The 26,936-nt window shown below is 44.8% G+C and overlaps 1 protein-coding gene across 1 annotated transcript in view; it reads left to right on the forward strand.

Annotated features, from left to right (window-relative positions):
- The window catches only part of CYP4V2 (cytochrome P450 family 4 subfamily V member 2), a 286,243-nt gene that overhangs the window by 40,018 nt on the left and 219,289 nt on the right, over nucleotides 1–26,936 (forward strand). The window contains exon 2 of the mRNA XM_069200117.1: nucleotides 16,822–16,934. Within this exon, the coding sequence (XP_069056218.1) occupies nucleotides 16,822–16,934 (113 nt within the window). The remainder of the gene's footprint in view (nucleotides 1–16,821; nucleotides 16,935–26,936) is intronic.

A 26,936-nucleotide genomic window follows, 5' to 3' on the forward strand; every position in this document is an offset into this window, starting at 1 on the left:
CAGGCCCTTAGACCAAGCCTCAACAATCACTTTCTAGTTACCTTGCCCAGGGAGTCCAGATGCAGAGGTGCTCTGGCTGTCCTTTGTGCTGACAAGATCCGTGGGCACTGTTGACACTGCAGCACTTGACAAAAGCAAACTTCGGGTGGGGTTTATTGGGATGGATTGTATTGGGTTAGTTGGATTGGATTGAAGTGGGGCGAATTGGAGTTGGGCCGGTTGTTTTTGATTGCAGTGGGCAGAATGGAGTTGGTAGATTGTTTTGGATTGGGGCAGATTGTTTTGGGTTGGAGTGGGGCAGATTGGTTTGGATTGGAGTGGGGCAGATTATTTCAGATTGGAGTGCGGCAGATTGTTTTAGAGTGGGGCAGAGTGTTTTTGATTGGTGTGGGGCAGAATCTTTTGGATTGTAGTGAGGCAGATCCTTTTGAATTGGAATGGGGCAGATTCTTTTAAATTGGAGTTGTGCAGGTTCTTTTGAATTGGAGTGGGGCAGATTGCATTGGAGTGGGGTGTGTTGGGAGGACTGGACTGTAGTGGATTGGATTAGGGTGAGTGGTTTGAATTGAAGTAGTTTTGATTTGAATGGATCGGATTGGTCTGGGCTGGATTGGATTGAGTGGGGTGGATTGGACTGAGAGGTTGGATTGGTGTGGGGTGTGATGACGTAGATTGGAGTAGGGCAGATTGGTTTGGAGTCGGGTGGATTGGAGTGTACTGCGCGAATATGTGCTAATGCATAATTTTGGAAATTTTACATAAGAAAGAAACAATGTCATAGTGCAATATTTAGAACAAGATTATCGTCTTCTATTGAGACGAGTGTCCATGAGCAAATGCAAAAGAAAACATGAGTGCAAAGTGAGAAAAAAGACTGGACAAACTAAAAGAAAAGATTAAACTATAGAAAATAAAACTTTACAATTTTGTTTGTCCAGCTGTGCAATGTTTTACCATTCACACGCCTTCTGTTTGCAGGGTACTAGAAGTTAAAAAGAATAAAATATACCTCAGTCACTTAGGGAGCAGCAGATTGGCACTGATTAAGTTGAATCAATCAGTGGTTGGTCCCTGCTTCACGGACAGAAACGGAAATGATGCTATGCTTGCAGTGACCAATTACGAGGCTGTAAAGAAGAGTGTCACGCTAGCCAACAAATGGTAAGCAGCAAGCAGGCTTCAAGCCCTGTTTTGTTTACAAGAATATCTCTCAAGCAAGACGCATGCACTAGAGCATGCTATCACAGGCTTGACCCTAAAAAGGGTCCTTAGAGCTCTGTTTAATTTGAGTGTTTTTCACTGATATTCCCTTCCGTAGACCTTCAGAAGCAAATGAGAGCTGGCCAAGGAATTCCTGATTCAGTAATTAACTGAGTTGCCAACTGTAAAATGAATTAAAGTAACACTAAAATTCCCACTTTCTTTCACTTGGATGTTTTTCCTGTTCAAAGCTGGAGAAATATATCGGTGAAAACATGACCTGGAATCTGGAGTAACATTTAAAAAAAAAAAATGTATTGCCTGCATGTTATTTATGATTTCTCAGAAGCTCATCCTTAGTAGTTGGTATACCCACAATACAAAGGTACCAATACCCGCTATACTGGTGCTTCATTGTGCAGGGTACCAGTGTTCAGATCAGATTGTCCCTGCACCAGAGCTTTTGCGAGACTAAGAGGTGGCTAAAGGTTTAAACCTGCAATATCATTAAGGGTCAGCAAGTTGTCACTTCTGCAACCCATGGCATTTTGGTGAATGGACGTCCAAGCTGATGTACTACTATTGTCTATCTGTCTGTCTATCTACCTTTTTATAATATAGAGTTTATTGGCATTTTGGGGAAATTCAATAACCATTGTAATTAACAGGTACATTGGTGTGTATATATAATAATAGGAGAAGCAGGCAGTCCTGATTATCGGACAGTTAAATGGGTCAGACCAACATCAGCATTATCCAACATCACCATAAAATATAAACCATTTCACACCCTACCACCCTCCCAACCCGCTTCTGCCAACTGATTTGGTAACTAAACTGATGTGGGTAGCAAGTACAATTTAATCTATTGAAAAAATAAACAAACAAAGTGGGGGTCTGCGTGCTTACTTGTGTCGATGACTATGGGGGTTGTCTACGTGTTAACCAGTTGTTAGTATGGAAGGGGATGAGGGGAGGAGAGGATGAGGACGGGAGCTTCCTGAGTCTGGAAGTATACAGAGCTGAGGACCTAAGCCTTCTTCTTGCCCAAAACGTTTCGCTAGTGGCACCGCTAGTTTCAGTGTTCTGACCCCTCAGTCTCACTCTGTGTTCTAAATGTCTCCAACAATGCATCATATTCCAATGATATTGGTTGCCGTCATAACTCTCTGTATTCTTCGCGTCGGAGTGCCAAACCTTCAGCTTGGCCCCAGCGCTGTACTTCCTCTCTCCAAGATATAATGGATGGACATTGGTGTGATTTCCAACACCTTGTTAACTGTTGCTTCGCTAAGAGCGTAGCAAGGTCCAGAGCGTGAAGTCACTTTAGAGCCTCGTGTTCTAGGGTACAGTCCTAATGGAAAAAAGGCAGGTGTTAGTTCCATAGCCACCCCTGTGATCTCTGTTAATGATGCTCCTATTGTAGACAAGTACTGTGAGAGGGAAGGGCATGCCCAAATCATATGAAGGAGGTCAGCATCAAGAGCAGGACACCGAGGATAGTGAACCGATGCAGTGGGGTATATCATGCTAAGTCTGTGCTGTGTGAGAAATGCACGATGAAAGAGGAAAAATTGTATATGTTTGAATCTAGAATTTGGGACACTTTTTTAGCGTATTGAATCAGGAAGGTCCCTTCCAATATCAGCTGGACATTTTGTTTTGAGACAATCTAAAGACGTGTTGAGATGTGCATGGAGTCCCCGATACAGCCATCTGACAAGACGTCTACTATGTCCCACCGAATGAAGAGCCTGAAGGAATTCATACCTGTTTGGTGCCGTCCAATTTCCAGTTGCTGCGCACATAGGCTAGTATTTTAGCATGCGTCAAAAAGAGAGTCTCAGGCAAACCATGCGCCTGCACAAAGTCTGAGTGTGGCATTAACATGCCATCTTCAAACAGGTCTCCCAGTGAACGGGCTTCTTGTTGTTCCCAGACTCGGAGCATGGCCGCTGTAATAGTCCTGAGGGGGTAGGAAGCCCGCCCAGTTGCACATTTGGTGCGTATGAGACTGATTAGGCTGTGTTTCGTATCACTAGTTTTTTACTACTATGCTAACGCTATACGCAACTGTAAGGTACCACCTGCATGTAGTTTAGGGGGGCTTGGGCGTAGCAATTGATGTACGAAGCCTTTCCTCAACATTGCGACCTTACAATTTATTTCTCCCTTATTATAGCCGACAAGCCAGTAGGATAACCATTGTAGTTGGCCTGCTATGCAATAGGCTTTAACATCTGGGACCCCCAGACCTCTGATGTCGGGAGGCACCTGTAGTTTCATTAGACTGACACGGTGTCAAACCTTCCCCCATATCAGATCAATCAGCAAGGAGTGCAGTGTCTGAAATACTCGGTATCATGAGTGGCAGATTAACAAAATAATATAGAACACAGGGTAAAATTACCATTTTTGCCAATGCCACCCTACCTGCCACAGAAAGGGGCAGAGTGGTCCATAAATCTGTTTGGGTCTGGAGTGATGTAATTGCCTGCATTAAATTGACCTCCAGCAAATCTACTTGATCACGGTATACCTGGATATGGTATACCTGGATACTAAGATAATGGAAAGTCACAGGCGCTGTTGCAGTGGTCATGGGTTCGAATTGGATCGAGGGTTCCAAGTAAGTGCCCTCAAAGGGAATATACATAGTATTTATCAGGATTAATTTGAAGCCCAGAGGGAAGTGTGAACTGAAATAAGATTTGTGCCACAGTCCCCGTGCCCTGCTTCTAATTCCTATAATATAGGATCATATTGTCTTCATATAACGAACAAGAGTGAGTGGTGGGACCGAACACAATTCCCCAATCAACTACACTATGACAAAGGTGTTCAATGTTAATACAAATAATTGAGGGGAGTAGGGGAGAGCTCTGTCTAGTTCCACAATATATTCGGTAGGAGGCGGAGATATGTGCACCAGTTCTAGCTCTAGGGCTATAAAGGAGCTTCACTCACCCATCATAATCTGGGGATATTCCATGGGCTTTCAGAGATGCTAACATATAGTCCTAGCTGAGAGTGTCAAATGCTTTCCGCGTATCTAAGAAGATGCAGCCGGCATGAGGATAGTGGTATTTTGTCTCATCCATCACCTGGAATAGCCGACAAATGTTCATCGACGTGCCATGGCGAGGGACAATGCCACTGTGGTCCATGTGTAGTAGCCGTGGAAAAAGTGGAAGGAGGCACCGTGCCAGTATCTTACAGAGGAGCTTGTACTCTGGGAGGACATCTCTGCAGGTGGCCTTTTTGGTTTGAGGAGCGAGGTCACTACTGCTTCCCAAGTTGCAGGTAGAAGTATTCAGTCTTCCAGTGACCTATTATATAATTTCTCAAGATGTGGGAGTAGACAATTGGCGTATATGGAGTAAAACTCCACCGGCAGCCCATCAGACTCAGGGGTTTTATTATGTGCCAGGTCTCTGAGCGCTTTTGCGGATCTCTGCTGTCGCAGTCAGGGCCCTCATCGCTTCCCTGTCTGTGACCGTCACTTGAAGGAGTGCGTGTTGGTGCAGAAACGAGCGTATGGTGGCAAAGTCAACAGGCGTAGATGCAGCATATAGGTTGGTATAATACTGACATAAAACATCATTAATGCCTATTTGAGTATTAACTATGCCCAAATGCGGGAAGTGTATCATTAATATAGGTGTAGGAGATTGCTGCGGTCTGATTAATTTTGCAAGGAGGGCGCCAGGCTTCTCTGCTTCCATATGCGCCCTTAGAGTGTAAGATCTATAATCGATGACCCTGAGGCGCTCCAGGAGTTCTGCATGGCAGATTCGAGCCAATTGTAATTGTGTTTTGTTTGTGTCATCCTGCGCTGCCACCTGTTACATAACACAAAGATTATTTTCTAGTTGTGTGAGGTCTTTAAATACTTCCCCTGTGCTCCCGCCAGTGTGGAAATGGATGTCCCCTGTAGAACCACCTTAAAGGCCTCCCATTTAACCAGTGGGGAGGAGGCCGTGTCCGTGTTTTCTGAAAATAATGCATCTATAGTAGTTGCCAGTGTCTCCCTAAATACTGTGTCTTCCAATAGCATGGGTTGTAAGCGCCATGTTGGTATCGGAGTGGACACTCGCCCCAAGAGAGCGTGATTTCAAGTGGGTTATGGTCAGACAATATTTAGCCTAAGTATGTGGCATGAGTTATATGGGGCTGCAAGCAGGAGGTGCACAGGAACCAATCTAGGAGGGAATGGCACAGATGTGGGGGGAAATAAAAGGAATATTCCTCAGAATTAACGTTACAACTTTGCCACACATCCATGAGATCCCAACCCTCGACCCATTGTCGCAATGCTCCTGTTTGTCGAATCAATGCAGTATTCAGTAGAGGTGGATGTGAGCGGTCAAGGAGAACATCGGGCACTAAATTAGAATCTCCACCCAGAACCCAGGGAAGGTGGGCCCAGTCTGACAACACCATAGAAAAATATGTCTTGTTTTTGATTCAGTGCATAAAAACATCCCAACACTACTTGCTCACCATCTAGGCGGCCCCTTAGCAGCACATACCGGCTCTCTGCATTAATTTTTGTGTCTTGTACTAAGAAGGGAAACCCCGCCCATATCCATATGGCTGCTTCCCGGGCAAATGCAGAAAAGGAGGTATGGAATAACCGCCCCTCCATTTGCGTTGTAACTTTAGGGCTTCTGGTGTAGTAAGGTGGGAAGGCCATATGAGCGTGATGCCTGTGCAATTCTGCCAACACTCTGTGATGTTTATAAATTGACCCCAGCCCCCTAACATCCAAGGTGATTATATTGTATGATTTAATGATAGTGGCCATTACGATTTAGTATATAGAATGCCAATCAGTTCCCCCACTAAGGACCCAATGAGCCCCACCTTCTAACAATGACAGAAGTGTAATAACAACTAACATTACTCAATACGTGGTCCAGCATGAAAAACGGTGCTTGACCAATTAACCAAATAGAACAAAATTTAATTGATTTGAAGATACCAAGGCTTACGCTAAGGGGGTGCTGTGGTTCTTGCACCATGCTACACATCTGCAAGACAAACATGTTCCTGTTTCATTAACAAAGGCTTGGACCCAGGCCCCATCCATGACAAAATGGCACATAATAATTCCCGATATCAAGGCAGAGAATATAAGGATATCACATGTAGATAACAAGAAGCAATTATTGGGCTGGTGAGCAACAATCAGAACTGTAGACAGTGATCATTGTAACAATATGGGTGTAGACAGGTCTCCTCGACCGCGTCTACTAGCTCCCGAAGCTGGCGCCAACCGCACATTCCCTCAGTACGACGGCCGCGTTCCCATGACGACATGAGAACGCTATCGGACGCGTTGGACCCGGACTTCCGGGTTCGACAGAGAAAAGAGACTACGGACTCCCAAAAGGGGGTGGAGTGCCAGGAGTCCGGGAGAGAGCGAACGGAGGAGAAGACGCCGAGCACGGAGTGGAAGACGCTGGGTCCAGGACGAACACCGAACACCGGAACCAAGGATTCCCCACAGGACGGGAAAACCGAGAGACGCGAAGAGAAGTTCCCAAAGAACCCAGAAATCAACGCCAGCGAGCCCAGCCACGACCCTGAAGGGTCGTGGCTCAGCAAGGTACGGTCCTTTATAGGGCTCCATAACGCTTACTTATATAAAGGGTAGCAAGGAAAGGAAACCGGGCACGAAGGGAGGGCTGGGGTGGGAACAGGGAAAAGGGCACAGGGTTTGCACCAAGAGCACGGTTGGTCACGTCAGAGAAAAGAGAGTGACAATATCTGCCAAGAGCACGTGCGAGATACCACCCCCTTCACAACTGGATACTTCCCTTCTACCCTTTTCCTCCAACTCTGAGTGCCTTTTTTTCCCTCCTTGCATGCCACTAACAATAGAACCCCTTAAGAACAACCCCACATCCGACTTACCTTTGTCCTACCATATCTTTTCCTTTCCGGTACCCTCGGGAGACAAGACGAGCTGACATCCATCAAACCTCAAAGAAACAGAGAAGAAGAGACGGTTAAAAATCGGACAAAAGAAGACTCAAATAGATCTACAGTTACCGGAGTCCGTTCCCTTCCCCTTTCCATCATTATACCTGCACCAGAACTCACATAAAAAAAACACCACTTACCTTATCTCCGTCTCCGAGTCCTCTGTACCGCCAGTAGCCTACCACAGTGGTGTCAGAAGTGGGATTCTGCAGACCTACAAGGCTACTGAGAGGTACACAAAATGGAGGAGAAACCGACAATAGAGGACACGATTAAACAGCTGGCAGAGGGCCAACGACACCTCCAATTAGTCTTGGAGGCACATCAAAGAGAGGCGAAAGAAGACAGAGAGGCCCTTCAAACGGCTTTAAAAAGCCAAGCCACAATCAACAACCAGCTGGTACATGAGACTGCTCTGCCAAAACTAACGGACACCATAGCAGCCAGCAAGGTCCATCCCAATGTCCCGAGCTATGTTTTACAAAAATTTCAGAAAGGAGAAGATCCCGACTCCTTCTTTACAAACTTCGAGCGGGTAGCCTCGTCAGCATAATGGCCTGAAGAGCGGTGGGGACAATATATTGCGCCACTTCTAACGGGAATCCTACAGACCGCCTACCAGGCCGCTAATCCAGGAGGCACCACACCATATAAGGATATCAAGCGTAGTGTCCTAGAAAGGGTCGGTCACGACGCAGAATACTACAGAATAAAGTTCAGAAAAGTGAAATGGGGACAGAGTGAAGATCCCCGTACTTTCTACTTCAGGGTAAAAGATTTGGGATTAAAATGGCTGGGACTTCTGGGAACAAATAGAGAAGACGTAATCAAAACGATTATTTCAGAACAATACCTAGACTCTCTCCCAAACAGCACCCGGAATTGGATAGGGCAACATCCCAAGGTCGACACAGAAATGGCCATAGACTTGGCTTGTGCCTATCACCGATCTGCTGATATTAAACCGATAACCCCTAAACCCACTGTGAGACTACCTATGGCCCCACTTAAATATATGCCCCGGCATACCCTGGAAGAAGCAGGGTCACATAAGCAGGGAGAAGGTAGTCACATGCAACAACCACAATGCTTTAGCTGTGGGGAATGGGGCCATATCGCGAGAACATGTCCCAGGAAACATGACAGGGTTGAACCCATGGAAATCGGGGTTACCCGGCGTAGAGTATTATGTACAGGTGGGGGAAATTATAAGTTCAGACAGGTCATAAAAATAAATGGAAATCCCACCGAAGCCTTAGTAGACTCGGGCTGTAGCCAGTCAGTGATACGGAAAGACCTAGTGAAACCAATAGACCAAGCACCGAGCCAGTGGGTCACTATTTGTTGTATTCATGGGGACAAGGGACAGTATCCACTAGGGTTAGTTAGAATAGAATGGGATGAACATCACGATTTCCTCCCAGTAGGGATTATGGACAGGCTGATAGAAGACTGCATCATCGGAACGGACTATATCCGGTTCTCTCAGTTGTTGGATAAGACCAAAGTACCCCGACAATCCCCGGACTGGTGGATAGAAGCACCTTTCTCCAATAGTATTATTGAGAGCCCTCCCGTTCGCATAAAACTAACACGAAGGGAGAAAAGACAAGAGAAATTAAAGTATCAAGAGTCGAAGTCTGAACCAGACTCTAGCAAACTGATAGCAGAGATTGGGGACTCAACTATTTCCTTCAGGGATAGCCAACGACAGGGCCCTACGCTCAGCCACGCCTGAAAAGTAGCCAAAACAGAATCCTCAACCAAGGTGGGTCCCTACTTTCTGATACAGAAAAACCTTATGTATAGAGTCACCAAATCCACAACAGGAGAGAAAAGACAATTGGTGGTACCAGAACCCTATCGAAATCAGGTCCTGTTCTTAGCTCATAACCAGCCAGGGTGTGGTCATTACGGTCGAGAAAAGACGGAAGAGTACCTATTACGAAGGTTCTATTGGCCAGGGGTCTATGCACACCTGAGGCGTTATTGTTTGCAGTGCCCTAGATGTCAACTAACGGAACCAGGAGTCCCTAGGAAAGCCCCGTTACAACTCCTACCCATTATAGATGTCCCATTCAGCCGTGTAGGTATGGATCTAGTCGGTCCCCTCAAACCCTCCTCCTGAGGTCACACCTATATTCTAGTACTCGTCGATTACGCCACAAGGTATCCAGAAGCTATTCCTTTATCTAGTATGACTACAAAAACAGTGTCTCAGGCCATGATAACTGTCTTTTCCAGAACGGGTTTTCTCCAAGAAATTCTCACTGATTAAGGCACTCCTTTCATGTCAGGCCTTATGAAACAGATATGTAAACTATTAGGGATCACGCAAATAAAAACTTCTGTATATCACCCCCAAACAGACGGTTTGGTGGAACTCTATAACCGTACCATCAAAACCTTGTTGCGAAAAGTAGTGGATGATTCCGGAAGAGATTGGCACCAGAAATTACCTCTGGTCCTTTATGCCATCCGGACTCATGAACAATCCTCCCCGGGACACAGTCCTTTTGAATTGGTATCTAGGAGACAACCACGTAGTCTCCTGGCTATGGCTGCAGAAACATGGGAAGAGGAAGCGGAGGAAGAGAAACCCCTACTGGAATATGTCCACAAATTGAAATCGCAGCTGCAGTCCATATGGGAAGACGTACGAATAAATCTAGAAAAAGCACAGTCCAACCAAAAAACGTATTATGATCAAGGAACCAAATTAAGATCCTTCCACCCCGATGACCAGGTACTTATAATGCGGCCAACCTCTGAAAATAAACTGTTAGCCAAAGGGCAGGGTCCCTATAAAGTAATAAAAGCCGTTTCCCCCGTCACCTATCTCATTGAATTAAATCGCCACCCAAGGAAAACTCAAATATACCATGTCAATCTGCTAAAGAAATGGGAGCAGCCGGAAGATAACAGTAGCACCACCGCCAGCGGGTTCCTTATTACACCATCCACGACACTAGGATTAGAACTATATCCCACTATCAGTAAAGAAGGGGGAGTATTCCCAGATATAAATAAATCACTTGCAGACAGTGAAAAATCACAGCTATCCACCCTCTTACAGAATCACTCACCTTTCTTTTCTGAGACCCCAGGTAGGACCACATTAATCCACCACCACATCAAAACCCCAGAGGGGCAGATTGTACGTCTCCGTCCTTATCGAATTCCAGAAGCCCGGAAACACATTATAGAGGAGGAAATAAAAAAAATGCTGGCCCTGAAGGTAATCGAACCCTCGGTGAGCCCATGGTGCTCCCCAGTGGTTCTCGTCCCGAAACCCGATGGGTCTGTTCGATTTTGCATCGACTTCCGCAAATTAAATGACATATCACTTTTTGATACCTATCCAATCCCTCGGGTAGATGATGTATTAGAGAAGCTAGGAAGAGCTAAATATCTGTCCACCCTCGACCTTACGAAGGGGTATTGGCAAATTCCCCTCACGCCAGAAGACAAAGAGAAGACAGCTTTTGCGACCCAATCAGGACTATATCACTTTACCGTCCTCCCCTTTGGTCTCCACGGGCCCCAGCTACTTTCTAGCGACTTATGGACCGGTTATTGAAACCGTTCCATGACTTTGCGGCTGCTTACCTGGATGACATTGTGATCTTTAGTGATACTTGGTTGGATCATTTACACCATCTCGACGAGGTATTCAGTGCCTTGGCTAAAGCAGGACTCACGGCTAATCCCAAAAAATGCAACATAGGGAACACTCAAATATCATACCTCGGTTATTTGATTGGAAACAGAACTCTAAAACCCCAGCAAAGTAAGATTGAGGCCATTTCACAAGTACCAATGCCAAAGACCAAGAGAGACCTACGATCCTTTCTGGGCTTAGTAGGGTATTACCGCAGGTTTATACCACAGTACTCCACAATTGCTGTCCCCCTCACCGACCTCCTACAAAAATAGCACCCCTCTACATTAGCCCCGTTGTCTGACTCTCAGCTGACCAGTTTTGAATCCTTAAAACGATCCCTTACCACCGAACCAGTCCTTAAGTGTCTGGATTTTTCCGCCCCTTTCCATCTATATACCGACGCCTCTAATGTCGGTCTAGGTGCGGTCCTCACACAACCTGATAGGGAGGGTCATGATCACCCCGTTGTTTTCATCAGCAGGTAACTACTCCCTAGAGAGTGTCATTAACCCGGTATTGAAAAGGAGTGTCTCACCATTAAGTGGGCTGTGGAGAACTTACAATATTACCTCTTGGGCAGACCTTTAGTTCTTTACACCGACCATGCCCCTTTCACTTGGCTCGCCTCTCACAAAGACACTAATTCTAGAATCCTTCGCTGGTTTCTTGAGCTCCAACCTTTTACGTATCAGGTCCGCCACGTCCCGGGATCGCAGCGGGGCCCCGCAGATTATCTGTCCCGCTTTCCCACCTCTTCGGTCCCCTACCAGTCCCGATCATGGGATGGGGAGTGTAGACGGGTCTCCTCGACCGCCTCTACTAGCTCCCGAAGCTGTCGCCAACCGCACATTCCCTCAGTACGACGGCATGACGACATGAGAATGCTATCGGACGCGTCGGACCCGGACTTCCGGGTTCGACAGAGAAAAGAGACGACGGACTCCCAAAAGGGGGTGGAGTGCCAGGAGTCCCGGAGAGAGCGAATAGAGGAGAAGACGCCGAGCACGGAGTGGAAGACGCTGGGTCCAGGAGGAACACCGAACACCGGAACCAAGGATTCCCCACAGGACGGGAAAACCGAGAGACGCGAAGAGAAGTTCCCAAAGAGCCCAGAAATCAACACCAGCGAGCCCAGCCACGACCCTGGAGGGTCGTGGCTCAGCAAGGTACGGTCCTTTATAGGGCTCCATAACGCTTACTTATATAAAGGGAAGCAAGGAAAGGAAACCGGGCACGAAGGGAGGGCTGGGGTGGGAACAGGGAAAAGGGCACGGGGTTTGCACCAAGAGTACGGTTGGTCACGTCAGAGAAAAGAGAGTGACAATACCTGCCAAGAGCACGTGTGAGATACCCCCCCCTTCACAACTGGACACTTCCCTTCAACCCTTTTCATCCAACTCCGAGTGCCTTTTTTTCCCTCCTTGCATGCCACTAACAATAGAACCCCTTAAGAACAACCCCACATCCGACTTACCTTTGTCCTACCATATCTTTTCCTTTCCGGTACCCTCAGGAGACAAGACGAGCTGACATCCATCAAACCTTAAAGAAACAGAGAAGAAGAGACGGTTAAAATCGGACAAAAGAAGACTCAAATAGATCTACAGTTACCGGAGTCCGTTCCCTTCCCCTTTCCATCATTATACCTACACCAAAACTCACATAAATAAAACACCTCTTACCTTATCTCCGTCTCCGAGTCCTCTGTACCGCCAGTAACCTACCACAATGGGCTACAGTGTGGCGAGGGGCACCCCCCGGGCACTGCAGCTAGCAACGCTGTATTGGAAGCATGTAGATGGGTATTACAACAGTCTGGGCATTTACAGGTTATTGGCTGTCTGTGATGTTACAATCGGGAATAAGTGTACGTTTCAGAGGATGATTTTGTACTGGACTTAAGGCCAGGATAGCGAGTTGAATGGCTTCCAGTTGACTATCATGGGCCTGCTGTGGGGACAGCGGCTCTACCCTAACCACTACAGCACCAGCTTTACGGTGGGTATGCCAGGCCCGGCTGCCAGACACCTGAGGCACAGACCTAAGTGATTGTCCATCTTGCGATCCCTTGAAATTCTGATCTAGCCATTCTCTGGTCACCGCCTGTGAATCAAAAAAATGAGTGCGCCGTTCATGTATGATTATAAGCGTAGCTGGAAATATCAATGCATACACAAGGTTAAGGGTTATGAGCTGGCACTTCACTTCCTGAAAGGAAGCCTGTCGGCATTGTACTATCATTGTATAGTGCGGATAGAGAGACACTCTTGACCCTGCAACAGTGAAGGGTGCGTGCTCTCGGGCTGCACTGAGTAGCATGTCTCTGTCTCTAAAGTTCAATATTTTTGCCACTATCGGTCACGGAGGGGCCCCTGGAGTGGGTTTCCTGGCAGGTATTCAGTGCACACATTCCACTGTGAAGAGAGCGGACAGGCCCTCAGGACCCACCTGTGACTGCAGCCATGTTTCAATGAATTGAATGGGGTGATCTCCTTCGGAACCCTCGGAAGTCCCACAAGGCCGATATTAATTCTGCGTGCCCTGTCCTTGGCATCCTCGGCTCTGTCCTGAAAGTGCTTCACCTGTTTATGCAGCTGTGCCATCACAGAACCCTGCTCTGCATGCGCCGGTGTTAAGGTAGCTAGTGTTTGTTCCGTCAACTTGACTCTGTCCACAAGCTTGTGATGATCATCTGTGGTAAGGGCGCGAGTTCCTGTTCCATGGCTACTCTGCAGTCACGTATTTCCTATAGGATGATATCCAATTTGTTGACCGTAGGCTCTGCTCGCGTGGGGGGTGATACAGTCTGACGGAGTCGATGCAATAGAGTCTTCCGAGGGTAGGGAGCTGTCTGCCCACATTAATGCAGTCTGGGAAGCTTGGTTTTATTGCGCCCTATCGTGCCAACCAGGTATCACTTCATGGCCAGTGGGGCCACACCCGTTGTCTCTATGGCCCCCACTGCAGTGACCCTGTGGATTGCTTATCACAGCAACATGCGCCCCGGGACCAGCATCGTAGATACTTATTATGGCTGCGATCTCCAAAGGGTACTTTCAGTCAGTCCCAGTTATTACGATGGGGGGTATCCAGTCACACACCAAGCAGGCAACAGGCAAGGATCACACTGTTCTGGGCCCATCCTAGGTAAAAGGCCAATTCCTGTTCCTTAGCCCATGAAACACCCAAGCAAGTACGGCTGTTTGCGGATTGGCCGCCTCTCATGCCCCCGCCAGGTCTCACCGGTGTCCAGATGTGGTTGGCTATCTCCGCTTGTAAGGCCCTGCGCCAGGCCGCGTCTCCACTGCACCCAGCTGGGCCCCACAGCACTGGGTGAACTCGATGCCCTCTCCCAGGGCATCAGCAGCAGCTTGTCAACCTGCGGAGACCAGTGCCTGTTAGCGGGTCTCACGAGCGCCTGAGCTTGCGGCCACACATCCCTCAATGCAAGCACCCACCGTCTGTGACCGCCTCCACCAGTCCGCACTCCCCCTTCGCCTGTCCAGCTCCCAGGACAGTCGGCCTCCTCACCACTGGTCACCATTGGGCTGCTCCAGCGGCCTTTACTGCCTCGTCACTGGGCCGTGCAGCACCAGGAGGGAGGACAGACTATCAGGCCGGCAGCCCAGCATTAAGCCGTAGCTTGTCAAAGCTATCGCAGATTTGTTGCGGCTCTGCCGCAAACTGCTGCATCGAGCCACAGCACACACCAGAGCGTTGTCCACTCTTCCACAGTGCAAGACTCATCAAATTGATAATATTGGGGCGGATTGCTGGCATAATTTGCGTGCCTTGGTCTGGAGCCCCGGAGTCAGATGTCCGCTGTCTTAAACGCTTGGCCCCTCCCCCGTCTGTTTACCTACCTATCGATAAATATTTATCCATTTTCATAACAAACAATAACTTACTCCATATTTCTGTATATTCCCATTGCTTTATTTTTTCCATTTCTTAGTTAACAGTGGTATCCTGAATTAACTCTCAATTACATGTTATCGAATTCATAAAACCTCCAATTCTCTATTGACATCACCTACTTACCAAATTACATACTTCTATATCTTATATTTTATGCATCTCATTCTACATTGTAAGCTTACACACTTTAAGCACTTTTAGAATCTTTTTCAAAAATAAATAGTCCACACTTAACACCTCCCTTCTCTTCGTGGGCTCTGAGGCAGGCCAGTGTTTTCTGAGCTAGAGTTGTTACCTGTCCCAGTTAAGGGGGTTGTAGTCCAGCTCTGGAGGTGTGATAAGTGACAGAACTGGTTTAAAAGAGGATAAAGTGCATTTTGATAAAGCTACTTTTCCATGCACGTTATCAGGAATTTGAGTCCACCATTAAATTAGCATTTTCCCTATCTGTGCTAGCATTTTCCCAACCTGAGATACTGAATTAATTAATGTAATAATATCTAAGCCTGTCCTGTGGAAAATATAGCTGCACCTGCACAGTGAACTTGCTTTTATGCCTTCTTTCACTGCAAAAGGACACTTAGAACTAAATAGTATGTCACATATTTATATGCTAGTCACCCTGCCTTCTGAGCTACAAGGGGGACTTTTGAGGTGACTTAATATTATAGAAGAATGAGTTTTCCTACATGATGGAGGCATTTTTCCTTGATTTGCGCTACAGCAATGCCTTTAAACTGCAACCTCGGTCAGAGCACAGTGGTGCTCCTGGCAGACATATATATTGTCGTATATGTGAGTGGTGTCCAAACACATTGTAGCCTTTTTTGACATGTACCCTTCCAAGCTATAGGTGTATTTTAGGCACCATCTGCAATGGAACAATAGGGAAGTTAAATAGGCCAAACGGAGAGCTCCAAATTGAAGCATGTTTTATGGTAGACGTACGGGTGATTTACTTGTGGTAGGAGTGTTAAAGAGTACAGAGTTGTAAACCTACCGTAATCAGACAGGAAAGAAAATTAGGTCACACAACAAACATTATTTCATTTGTTAAACAGTATTCTCAAATGAGGCGAAAATGGGACCCAAGTATGACCAGCTATTTTTGTGGGCAGGCTAACATGCTGAGTAACACCAAGTGTGGAAAAAGAACCCTGGAGAGAAGTGACATTGTGTGGTAAGGGGAAGACTGGTCGGAAATAGTACTGTATGATTTCTCTGGATGAGACATCAGTGAGAGGTGTAGTTAAACACACTGAGAAAGCTAAAAATAGAAAGTTGCCTTTTGTAATTTTCACTAGCAGAGTTGATTGAAGTAGGGTTGAAGAGAGAAATTGCCAACTGTGTCTGATAGATTTCCTATATTTATCCAGACCATTGTGGTTATATTATTGACTCAATGTCTGTCCTTAACGAGTTTTTCAGAATTTGATGCAAAAATAGTGGGGAACCAGTGCCAGCTATTGTGTCCCTGGAATGGGGAATAACTAAATGGTCCCAGGAATACCTCTGACATGTTCTGTCTGCTCGGAACAGGTGAACGATATCAGCAGGAGTGCGGGTGAGGGTTGGAGTGGTAAAGGGCAGTGGGGGGGTTCGTTGTCTGCTCCCCTCGTGTTGTGCTGTGGGCGATGGGAGACGGAGACGGGTCACAGGAATGCACAGGAGGGGTAAGGGCCAGGTCGAGCGTAGCATTGTATGACCCCTTACTAGTGCTGCAGAGGTCCGAAAGGGACAGGGATGTATTTCTACCTCTGCACCAGTTGTGTTTCACTGGGTGCCCTTCGGTGAAACTGCATCCGGTGCCTCTAGGCCTGGAAATATTGGCTCCAGAGTTTCAAAACTTGGGATTTCCGGGCAGGGAGACATCGGGTCACTCACATTTGTGAGTGCCAGAATTCTACCCAGAGTTATTACTCAGGATATAATACTGCCTCTTACAATAAATGAGTATGCATGCAATAATTTGGATATGTGCCAGGCCTAGGGGAAAACATTTTGATGCTGAGATTTTTACCTTTTAATTAGAGAAAAATTTCTTATTTTAGATTTCTTTCGCCAAATCGTGGAGTTTACAGAGGCTTTTAGAAAGGAACCATTGATGAAGATTTGGATAGGACCACTTCCTTTCCTAGTCCTTTTTCATGCACACAATGTTGAGGTAAGTGCTAACATCTGTACATGTGTAATGTTTGTGAAAGATGTCCATGGTTGGTATAGTTTGTATACGTCACATGCCTCCTACCAATCAATTCTTTGGATGCTGTCTTATCCAGGTGACTGATTGACACCTGATCTGTTCGATATAAGTCAATAAGGACGCTCAATGAAGGACTACACCCCAATTATGAACACAATTTAGCTTTACTAGAATTTCAGGTAAAAGGTATGCATTTTTGGCACATCAACGAAGTAGAATGAAAAACCAGCAATAAAGAGCATCTATTTATATATGAGCAAAGAGTTCATTGACATCTATTTATATATATAAGCAGAGTTAATTGACAGATATAAGCTGTGATTAACTGTATACGAAACACATATTTCAATTACGGCAGCAAGCTCACATTAAGATGTGCAGGAAGCAAAATATAAACGAACTGAATACTTCAGATTATAAACATAGTGGAAGCATAATAATCAATCATAATAATAGAACAGAGAAACAAAGGCCTTTTATCCCTGGGTGGAACTTAACTTAATCCACAAAATGCTGGGAAGCCCTCCACTGCCCGCATGGACCTCTCTCCCCCTTGAGTGTCACGGTCTCTGAACAGCAAACTAGGGAGGCAGCGCTGTGGGCCTGGCGATGGCAGCTTTCACAACCCAATCTGCGAGCTTCAGTGCTTAAATAACCCTATGTTACCAGCGCGTGTCCCTTGGCTTCTCTGCTGTTCCCTTCCCATTGTTTTTTCTGCCTTTTTCCTGTACTCCCGTTCCCAGGGTTAAGACGACCTTCGTCTCTCTCTCCTACACATCGTGCTTCTTACACATGCAGCTGCAAATAATTTTATCTATGGAATGTTGGAAAACAAACTTGAAAACGACATAGTGGATTTTTCCACGTTGTTTCAGGTTTCAGCAGGCATCACGCTCATCTACACTGTTCAAGCTAATTAACCCTTTGCGTCACAATGTCTTCCGCACCTTTCCCTATATTGATCAGATGCCATTCAGTATAAAAATATTTCACCAGGCTGCAAAATGACTATATTCAAGATCTCATGATTAGAAACTGAAGGTATGTGCTATTTGCATAGGGCCTTTAGAAACATTTTTGAAATTGTGTATCAGTATAGAGGCATATCTTATGTACTGAGGTATTTTTGCGATTGTTCTTACGTTCCAAGTGTAATTCGTGAACACAATTTTTGGTTTGAGTTGATCATTTCCTTTTACAAGTAGTTCTTCCCAAAGAAGATCAGGCAGAAAAAGAAAATGATTCTCACACACCTGTAATTGCTGAGACTTGGGAGAACTGCTGTCACACAGAGTACGTGATACAGCAGGATCTGATTGGGCCCTGCAATGTCAATCACATTGTACACGTTGTGTTGACACAGCCATAGATCTCTGATAGGCAGCGCTTTATTAAGAGAGGTTTGATGATGCTTGTGTTCAGATCCACTTCCTTTCAACTGAATCTCTGACTGTGAGACCTCTTAATAAGCTGTTTGTACTTTTTCTGCTTTTATCCCATGGATCGGAAGATGTTCATTGTTCAGCTCCGGACCCTTGAACTGACCAAGATGGGGTAGTGCCTAGTGCCTAAGGGTTGAACTCAGTGATAGGACAGACAGGAAAATATCGACTTCCCAGGAAAACAGGCATTAGCAAAGGCAATAGGTCTGCCTTGACTGCTTACATCAGTTTCAGTACAGTGGATAACTGTTTAATCCAAGATCACTCACGCTACTAGAAAACAAGGAAAGTAGCCTTAATAAGTACACAGCAAATCATTGTAAGTATATGTAACAAAATGCAAACACTAGTGCTAGACACAGTGCTACAGTGCTTAGAAACTGTAACGGTGTGATATGTTGCGCTATGTCACACAACAACTCGATTATGATGCTGAATGTACATTGAGGTATATTACTACATAGTTGGCACTAAAGTTTAGCCCAATCTATTAATTTCTTATTAACGAAGCACACAGATGCCATGCACTGTTTGTTACTGGATTTATGCTATCCAGTGCTTATCACGTTTGCCAGGCAAGAATTACATCTAAATGAAAACCGTATTGTTAAAAAATAACCAGTTAGACTCGCTGAAAGCAAACATTAAAAAACATTTTGCATGAAAGTGCAACCTTTTCCCTTACCTAAAATGTGTTTTGCAAAGAAGCAGGTTGCACACACTTGCATGTAAACGAAACAACATCTTGCACATTGCCTTTCTTTCTAACTTTGCCACACCAAAGGATGAACATAAAGGGCAACAATTAGGCACCCAGGAACTCTTGTGTCCCATCCTAGACTACCACGTAGAGGTAAACTGCTATCAAGCAAACGTAATACACAATGTAATTGCCAAATGCCTGTGCTGTCTGTGGTCTTATGCAAGGTAAGGCTGCCACTCACAACCGAGCCAATCGCAAAAGAAAAGTGAGCCAGTGGTATTTTTGTGCGTTTTGAAGTGATAAGCTGTATTAATATTCGAAATCACAATATAATATACTGAAAAGCAACGAAAGCTGTCTCTAAACCACATCAAAAACAAGCATTTGCAAAGCAATGGGTCTCACATTTGCTCAAGGTAGAGCTATTAGCCTTTTAAACTCCTAACTGGACTTTTCTTGCCACATAACTTGAAAATCGAAAGTAAAACAGTTTCATATAAGCGAGCCGATTCCCCTCGCCATGGCCGCCATGACCATCAGTGATAAGGAGACAAAAAAATGAAGTTCGCTCACAGTCAAACTTATCAGCAAAAGTGCAACTAGCCATGTAATGGGCGATAGCCAAGGCGGTAACAAAACCTCCCCAAGGAGGGACAAACGTAAACCATTTACCAATGTCATCAAAGGATTTTCGAAAGGCAAGCCCAAGAACGAGTGATAGTGATGGGCGTGAGGTGGGCATTGTTAAAAGCCCAGATACAAACCAACATGTCGGAAAAGCAGTGCATGCGCGCTGCTATGCTCGACATAAAAAAGATGTTAGGTGTTGCAGAACTCTGGTTTGACGGGCACCTCCTTGTAATCGTATTGAGCTGGTTTAGTGTCAAAGATTTCCGCAGACCCACTGAGTGAGTCACAAGCTATGCCAGCCTGGACAGCAAGGGATAACCAAGATTGTTATGTGGTCAAAGTCAATGTTACACCTGAAATGAGAACAGAAGTCAGTGTTGTGAGACTGCAACATCCAGGCACTACCTTTTGTATTGCTGTTCATTAGTTCAGCTCCACAAGATGGAGATTCAGAGTGTACCCACAACAAATGCATGCAGTTCAGGTTTCTAAACTAAATCTGCAGCTATTGCATAGTTCACTAGGCTATCTTTTCAAACAGGCAATACAAGCTACAAAAACAAGAAGGTAACAACATTAAGATTATTCAGACAGCTACAACATCAAGCCACTCCTATTGGGGTTTCGGGAGCCCTTCACCATTAGGTAACACACAGAGGCACAGACAACACTGACAGAAGAGTGGAACTCAGAAGACTCACCACAGCAGGAGACTCAAAAGTTTAAACTTTTACTCAGAAACTGCAGTCTGCAGTCACCTACAATAAGAAGGCACTTGCAACACTGACAGCATCACAGTGCTCACAAACTGAAGATACCCACAGTGCTGGGATACTCACAACACTCAGAACATCACAACAGATACAGCATGGAGATACATAGAGAGGTAGGGCACTCACAACTAACAATGCATCACAAAAATCAATTCATGGAGAATCCTTCATTAGGACAGTATCACAACATACCCACAACCTGCGGACACTTAATAGGTCATGACACTCAGACACTTACAGAGCAAACATAGTCACAACAGCCTGTACCTGCAGACATCTAAAACATCTGGATCATCCCATTATCTGAAGTCGTAGTACATCTTGGCACCAATATGAAGGTACTCACAACACTGAGATACTTAGACATTCTTTACACTTTTAGCATCCCAACAACACTCACCACATGCAGACACAACATCATAGCCCATAGTTGGTAAAAAAAAGTTGCTCATTTAATCTCCAGTGCTGAGTCCAGTCCGTTTCACAAATGCCAAATCTGCTCAGAAAGGCCCTTCATTTTTTTGTGAGTGCTCTTAAAAACAAAACAGAGCCAGAATCGCATAGAGTGTGATCTTTAGTGCACATAAAAAGAGGATGTTTTCACAGTCTGACCATCAAACCATGAATTGTTGTCAACTATACCCCAGGCCAAGATAGCCAAACACAATCTTAAAAACATTTTGTAAGCATTCATCTAAAATTACATTGTCTTAAACGCCAACCTTGACAGTACAGTGTTAGCACGACCCAGTATTACACCAATTCGAACACACACATTTTTATATGTCAACCTTTCATGTCTGTACACACAGCTCCACAAACTACTGAGCATAGTGATACACATCAGGACACTGTGTACTAGCATTTATAGAGTTTTGAATACACAAACATTGCTCCCTGGAAGTTGGCTCACAATCCCTATAAACATATTTGCAAATGCATTACAGTTGTGCGACTTGCTTCTTTTTGTTATCACATTCAGGCACAACAGTGGCCTCTGTAGTCGAATTCTCAGAAATAATGAAGTGACACGAATCTGATGACAATTGAGTATATTTATAAGCAGTACGGCCGGGAGTACAGACCAGTTCTGTAACTGAAACCACACTCAACTCAGCTCTTACAAAAAGCATCTTTTATAGCCTTAGTCGACTATTGAAGTTCCACCTCCTTCGTAGTACTTACTATTAACAAAGGCAATAATTCTTTAATAAAAATCTGACTGCTTGTCACAAAAATGCAACTGTAACACATATAATATATGTATACATCTTGTAACGTGCACAGTGTCTTTCAGCTTTACTCTCTGAACTCTATCAATATGTCCTCCCTAAACGTCTGCCAGGCTTTGAAGTTTTACGGTCCGTCTCCCTCTCCCTACCAGCCTTGGGACACAAACATCTTGTGTCTCCCTTTCAGGCCTGTCATGATTTACCCCTTCTCCTAACCCTGGTATCAGAAAGTGGCTCAGACTCTCCCATGTGCATGTGCCCTTCTAAATTATCTGTGGTATGCGGAGTCTGTCTTTAACTGCTTTGCCCTGCACCTGGCCTCTTCCTTCATTCTCCTTCCTGTCCCTGCACTCCAGTCTAACATCGTACCCAGATTAAGGCCTGTATTTCTCTCATACAATATACACTTCTTCACGTCTCCTTTCTAAGTTGTGTGTTGACCAGAGTAGGCCTTCTTTCGTTTTCTTGAGGCCTATTACATTCCCCCCTCTACTTGAATTTTCAACTACTTGCTCACTTCCCTGTCCACTGCACCTATCTCAATGTATGTATTCTGCTTCTCCTTCTGCACTTTACTAACTAGTCTTCTAGTGAACATCCCTCCCACTTTCTGACTACTAGATTTACAACATCCTACAATTATCAGAACGAGACAATACATCAAAAGGATCACCACAAGGATTGGAAGAAGTCCTTTAAGCAGTTCTGGTAACCAGGACGGAATCCACGTAAACAACCCTGGAAACCACTCGTCAGAAGCACCCCCCTCTTCTGCCATTCTCTGCTGCAGATTATGCAAAGCCTGTAGGGCCTCTGTTATCATTCCATTGTCCGCATCATTAGCTGGCACGTATGTACAACAAGCTGTACCGATCTTGGCACAAACCCCTCCCTCCATGGCCGTCATCAAGTCTAGCACATAGCTGTGTTGCATGATCATTACTCGCACTGCCTGCAACTCTTTGATTGCATTGAAACCATCTTCTGTGGCATTGATGGCTTTCGTCAGTTCCCAACGTGTTATTTGCAGTCAACAAGCAGACCAAAAAAACAACTGAGCATAATTGAACAACCGATACTCCTGTGGAATTTCTGCCCAAGTTGCAGTGCCAAAATACTCAGCGGCTCTTCTCTTCCAATGATGATGTAACAAGGTTGTTGGACGGCTCATGGGATGGTTGTGTAACTTCGAAACGCCCTCTCCTGGAATCACTAACGAGGAGGTGTGCACAGTGACTAAAGAACAGAGACCACTGCATCCTTCAGGAAGTCTCGTATATAGCCATTCTCCAAACTGCCAATAGTAGTCCATCAGACTGGAGGTGCCCCATTGCATATCAGCATTATACCTTGTGGTGATACAATTGACGTTCTTCACTACCAAAGACTGTTCCATTCCCTCTGAAACATTAAGAAAAGACAGTGGGTGTTTGGCCCACTCGAAGAGTTGAAGATGTTTCTACCCATATTAAGCTTTGTATGTTCTCATCCCATATAGGCTGACAGTTCTGTTGTGTAATAATATTATTTTTACTCTCTCTCCATAATGAGAGGGCTCTGCATGCAAATGTTGTGCCATGGTGCCATTGAACATGGGCATATACTGAATCATTTATCCTGAGATATGGCCTATCCTGACAATCAATGGTCCTAGGTGTTGCTGCATAGTCCTTGTAAAAAAGAGTAGGTTGTGATACCCCTAAGAATCCCTGCTCTGATATTCTAGCCTTCCACCTATCCCCCCTTGTACCTTAGAACCCCTGTCCCAGCCACTGGCTCTATCTTTACTTCTATTTCTTTACAGTCGATCAAAACATTCATTATGTCAGCTGTCTCTTCCTCATACTTTGTGATGTTCACTAAAAATGTTCCCTGTTGTACTGGCGAAGTTTGCATTCGTGCCCTCATTCTACACAGAAAGATTTAACAGACACTGTGTGACATTAGGAGACACTTCTTTAGATGAATGTACCGTAATCTGTCTGAATCACTGGCATGTGAAATTAAAGAGCATACTAGGCAAGATTCTTTAGTGCTTTGCATACCTACTTTTGTCATATGCTGGTACCACATATTATCTAATAATCTAGCATGAATATTATGAGATACATTCTTACATTCATATGCTTCTCTTTGCAAGTGCACAATATTTGAGCATGATACTACACATAAATAAAAATACCATTGTAATACCAATGTTAATAATATGATAAAACATAAGCTAGAAAACAAAACAGTAATCCATAAATGTCTGTTGGTCGGAGCCCATAAGGTACTCTGCTAGCTTTTTAAAAGGAAGCAGTGTTATTTCTTCTTCTGCTCGCTCTCCTCTTAATGTTCCTGTACCAATGGCGATGTTTGACACAGACCAGGGGCCAGTCGATTGTCCGCCAAATGTATCCACGGTTTCCTACCCTTCACTTTCACTGCGGTGGGGGTGCTCTGAATGACCGGATAAGGCCCCTCAAACTTGCTGTCTTTCCATCGCCTCACAAAATTGCGAATGTACACTTGTTGACCCACAGGAATCGGACTGATCTGCTGGGCTGCGGTGGTGCACTTCTGCTGTGGCGTCACCTGTTCAGAGAAAAACTTAGCAGACTTCAGCAATTGAGACAAATAACCCATCTCATTCCCCAAAACCTCAGCTGTTTTATGAGAATCTGTCTTTTGCCTTGCTATTGTTAAGGAATCTACAGAGGGCGCCCTGTCACTATTTGATGCGGGGTCAAGTGATGATAATTCCTGGCTGATTTCTAAGAGCATACAAGTCTAACCGAAAGCAGTGGAGCCAACTCTTGTGCAATGTAGCACACAATTTGCTTATCTTGTTTTTCAATAGGCCGTTGAGGCACTCCTTTATACCATTACTTTGGGGATGATAGACAGGTGACAATTTATGTTTTATCCCCAGGGAGGTCCAGATGTGTTGGAAAATAGTACTGACAAAGTGGGTCCCATTATCTGAACGGATCTCTTTTGCGATTCCCCATCTAGGCATTACTTCTCATATCAAAAAGTTAGCTGCTGCTTCGGCATTATTATGTACACAGGGTCCTGCCTCAATCCACCTTGAGAAAGGAGAACAGACTACAAATATTAGATATCTATAGTTGTTACATCTATTAATCATGTCAACAAAATTGAAATGTAGATGGGCGGGGAATTGTTGAAGTGATAACTTTTAATGTGGGTCTTGGGCTAAATTATTGGCATACTGCACATTCAGCAATATACATAGTAATTATTTCAGATAGTTGTGGGATAAACCAATCTGTCTGTAATGTAGCAATTAGATATTCTTTGGCCGTGTGTGCAGGGAAATGCAATTTCTCCAGCGCTGTATATAACAGGGCTTGTGACATCACAGGCTTCCCAGTATTTTCCTTCCTTTAAATGAAATCTGTTGGTAATTGTATGCACCCTCGCTGTTCCCACAGCTCTCTCTCATGTGGTTGTGCCTACTCTTCCAACTCACGTAGATGTAACTGGGCTGTCTCAGTATACGGGGTGGTAATTCAGTATCATTCTGTTGCCTTATCACCATCATTTCTAATGTGTGTTCTTCTACTTCTGTATAACTCGGAGATGTTTTAGCTGCCTCTTTAGCTACCCAGTCTGCCAGAGCATTACCTCTGGAGACAAGGGCTTGATTATTTGTATGTGCCACACATTTTATTACTGCCTCCTTGGATGGTAGAGTTAAAGCATGTATCAGCTTTGCCAGTAAATCTCTATACATCACAGGGGACCTGTCAGATTTAAGAAATTCTCTCCTTTCCCATTTGTGTATACTTGAATGTACAGTGGTTTTAGCATATGCTGAGTCTGAATAGAAAGTAACTTCTAGGCCCTCAGCATATTGCAATGCTTCAATAATAGCCTCTAATTCTGCAGGTTGTGCTGAGAAATGAGAAGGTAATGGTATATTACTCACTATCTGCAAGGTACCAGACGATCCCTGTTGTTCAGCTCTTACAACTCCTGCTCCTGAATGTCTAATTCCTGTCTCCTGGTAAATGGAAGAAGATCCACAAGTGCAATATGCTCCCGGGGTTGGGGTCCTCCCCTTCTGACACATAATTGGCACAATCATGTACTTGTTCATCACATTTTACCAGGGATCGAAAGGTTTTGTCTGGGATTTGACTAAAGGGCACATTGATATCAGCAGGGTGGCGGTCAGGAAATTGGGGTTCCAAGGGATTGAGGATGGTGGAGGTAAGGTGAGTGTAGGGGAAATGAAGCATATACATCCGTTGGCTGAATTGCACAATGTGAAACCAGAAAACCTGGGATTAATCCTGGCTTCCCCACTTTACCAAATCGAGTGATCCTGTGGGATCCTTCATTAGCATGTAAAACCTTCTCCAGTTTTTGATTTAATGAACTATAATGTTTTTCATGTATAATAGGGACACAGCCAGAAGATTGCACACAAAAACTGACTTGCGTCTTAGTTCATTATTGTCATTGTTGTTAGTGTGGTGGTGGAAGAATGAATGTGTGTAAATTAATCTTTGAAATCTATCACTTTTAAAAAATACTTTTCAACACATAGATGTAATTTGATGTATTAACGTCGTTTTGCATGTTAATGAAATACACTTAATTTTGAATGGAGCTTATTATATTTGTACACTTGTCCAAAATGTCTTTGAAAATAAAGGTGCTCCTAAAGTTAAGTAGGTGCAGGATAACCTAGTTGCTTCCTTTCTTTAACTTCAACTAGCCTTCAAATAAAGAGTTGCCGGTTTATTTATGATCTTTTTAATGTTAGTGCTGAGTCGGGTAAACTGCAGCCCACTGCTGCTGTTGACCAGGGGAGCGCATGCGGACCCCGGACCGCACTTTGAGTATCACTGCTCTCGGTGGTCTGCTTGTGCTGCTGCCATTTTGGGTTATCTGTAAGTGTTCATCAATATGTGTTTGTTTGGGCCTTACTCAGCCTTATTCAAGCATTCATAAAATGAGCTGAAAACCATGGCTATGTTCTCTTCTTAAGCCTAAATCGGGTTACTTGGTCCCATTCCCTTCTATATGTTGTTTCTTTTGACATTGATCCTAAGTTTACCCACTAATATCGTCCAAGCTCCACCTCCACCATGGTAGTATTTCTGCTTTACTCTTAGCAAGCAGTATGTCATTTCTGTTAAGGTCTTGATGACTTAAGATGCCACCTC

The sequence above is a fragment of the Pleurodeles waltl genome, chromosome 1_2 (assembly GCF_031143425.1).
Source record: "Pleurodeles waltl isolate 20211129_DDA chromosome 1_2, aPleWal1.hap1.20221129, whole genome shotgun sequence".
In the NCBI taxonomy this organism is placed as follows: domain Eukaryota; kingdom Metazoa; phylum Chordata; class Amphibia; order Caudata; family Salamandridae; genus Pleurodeles; species Pleurodeles waltl.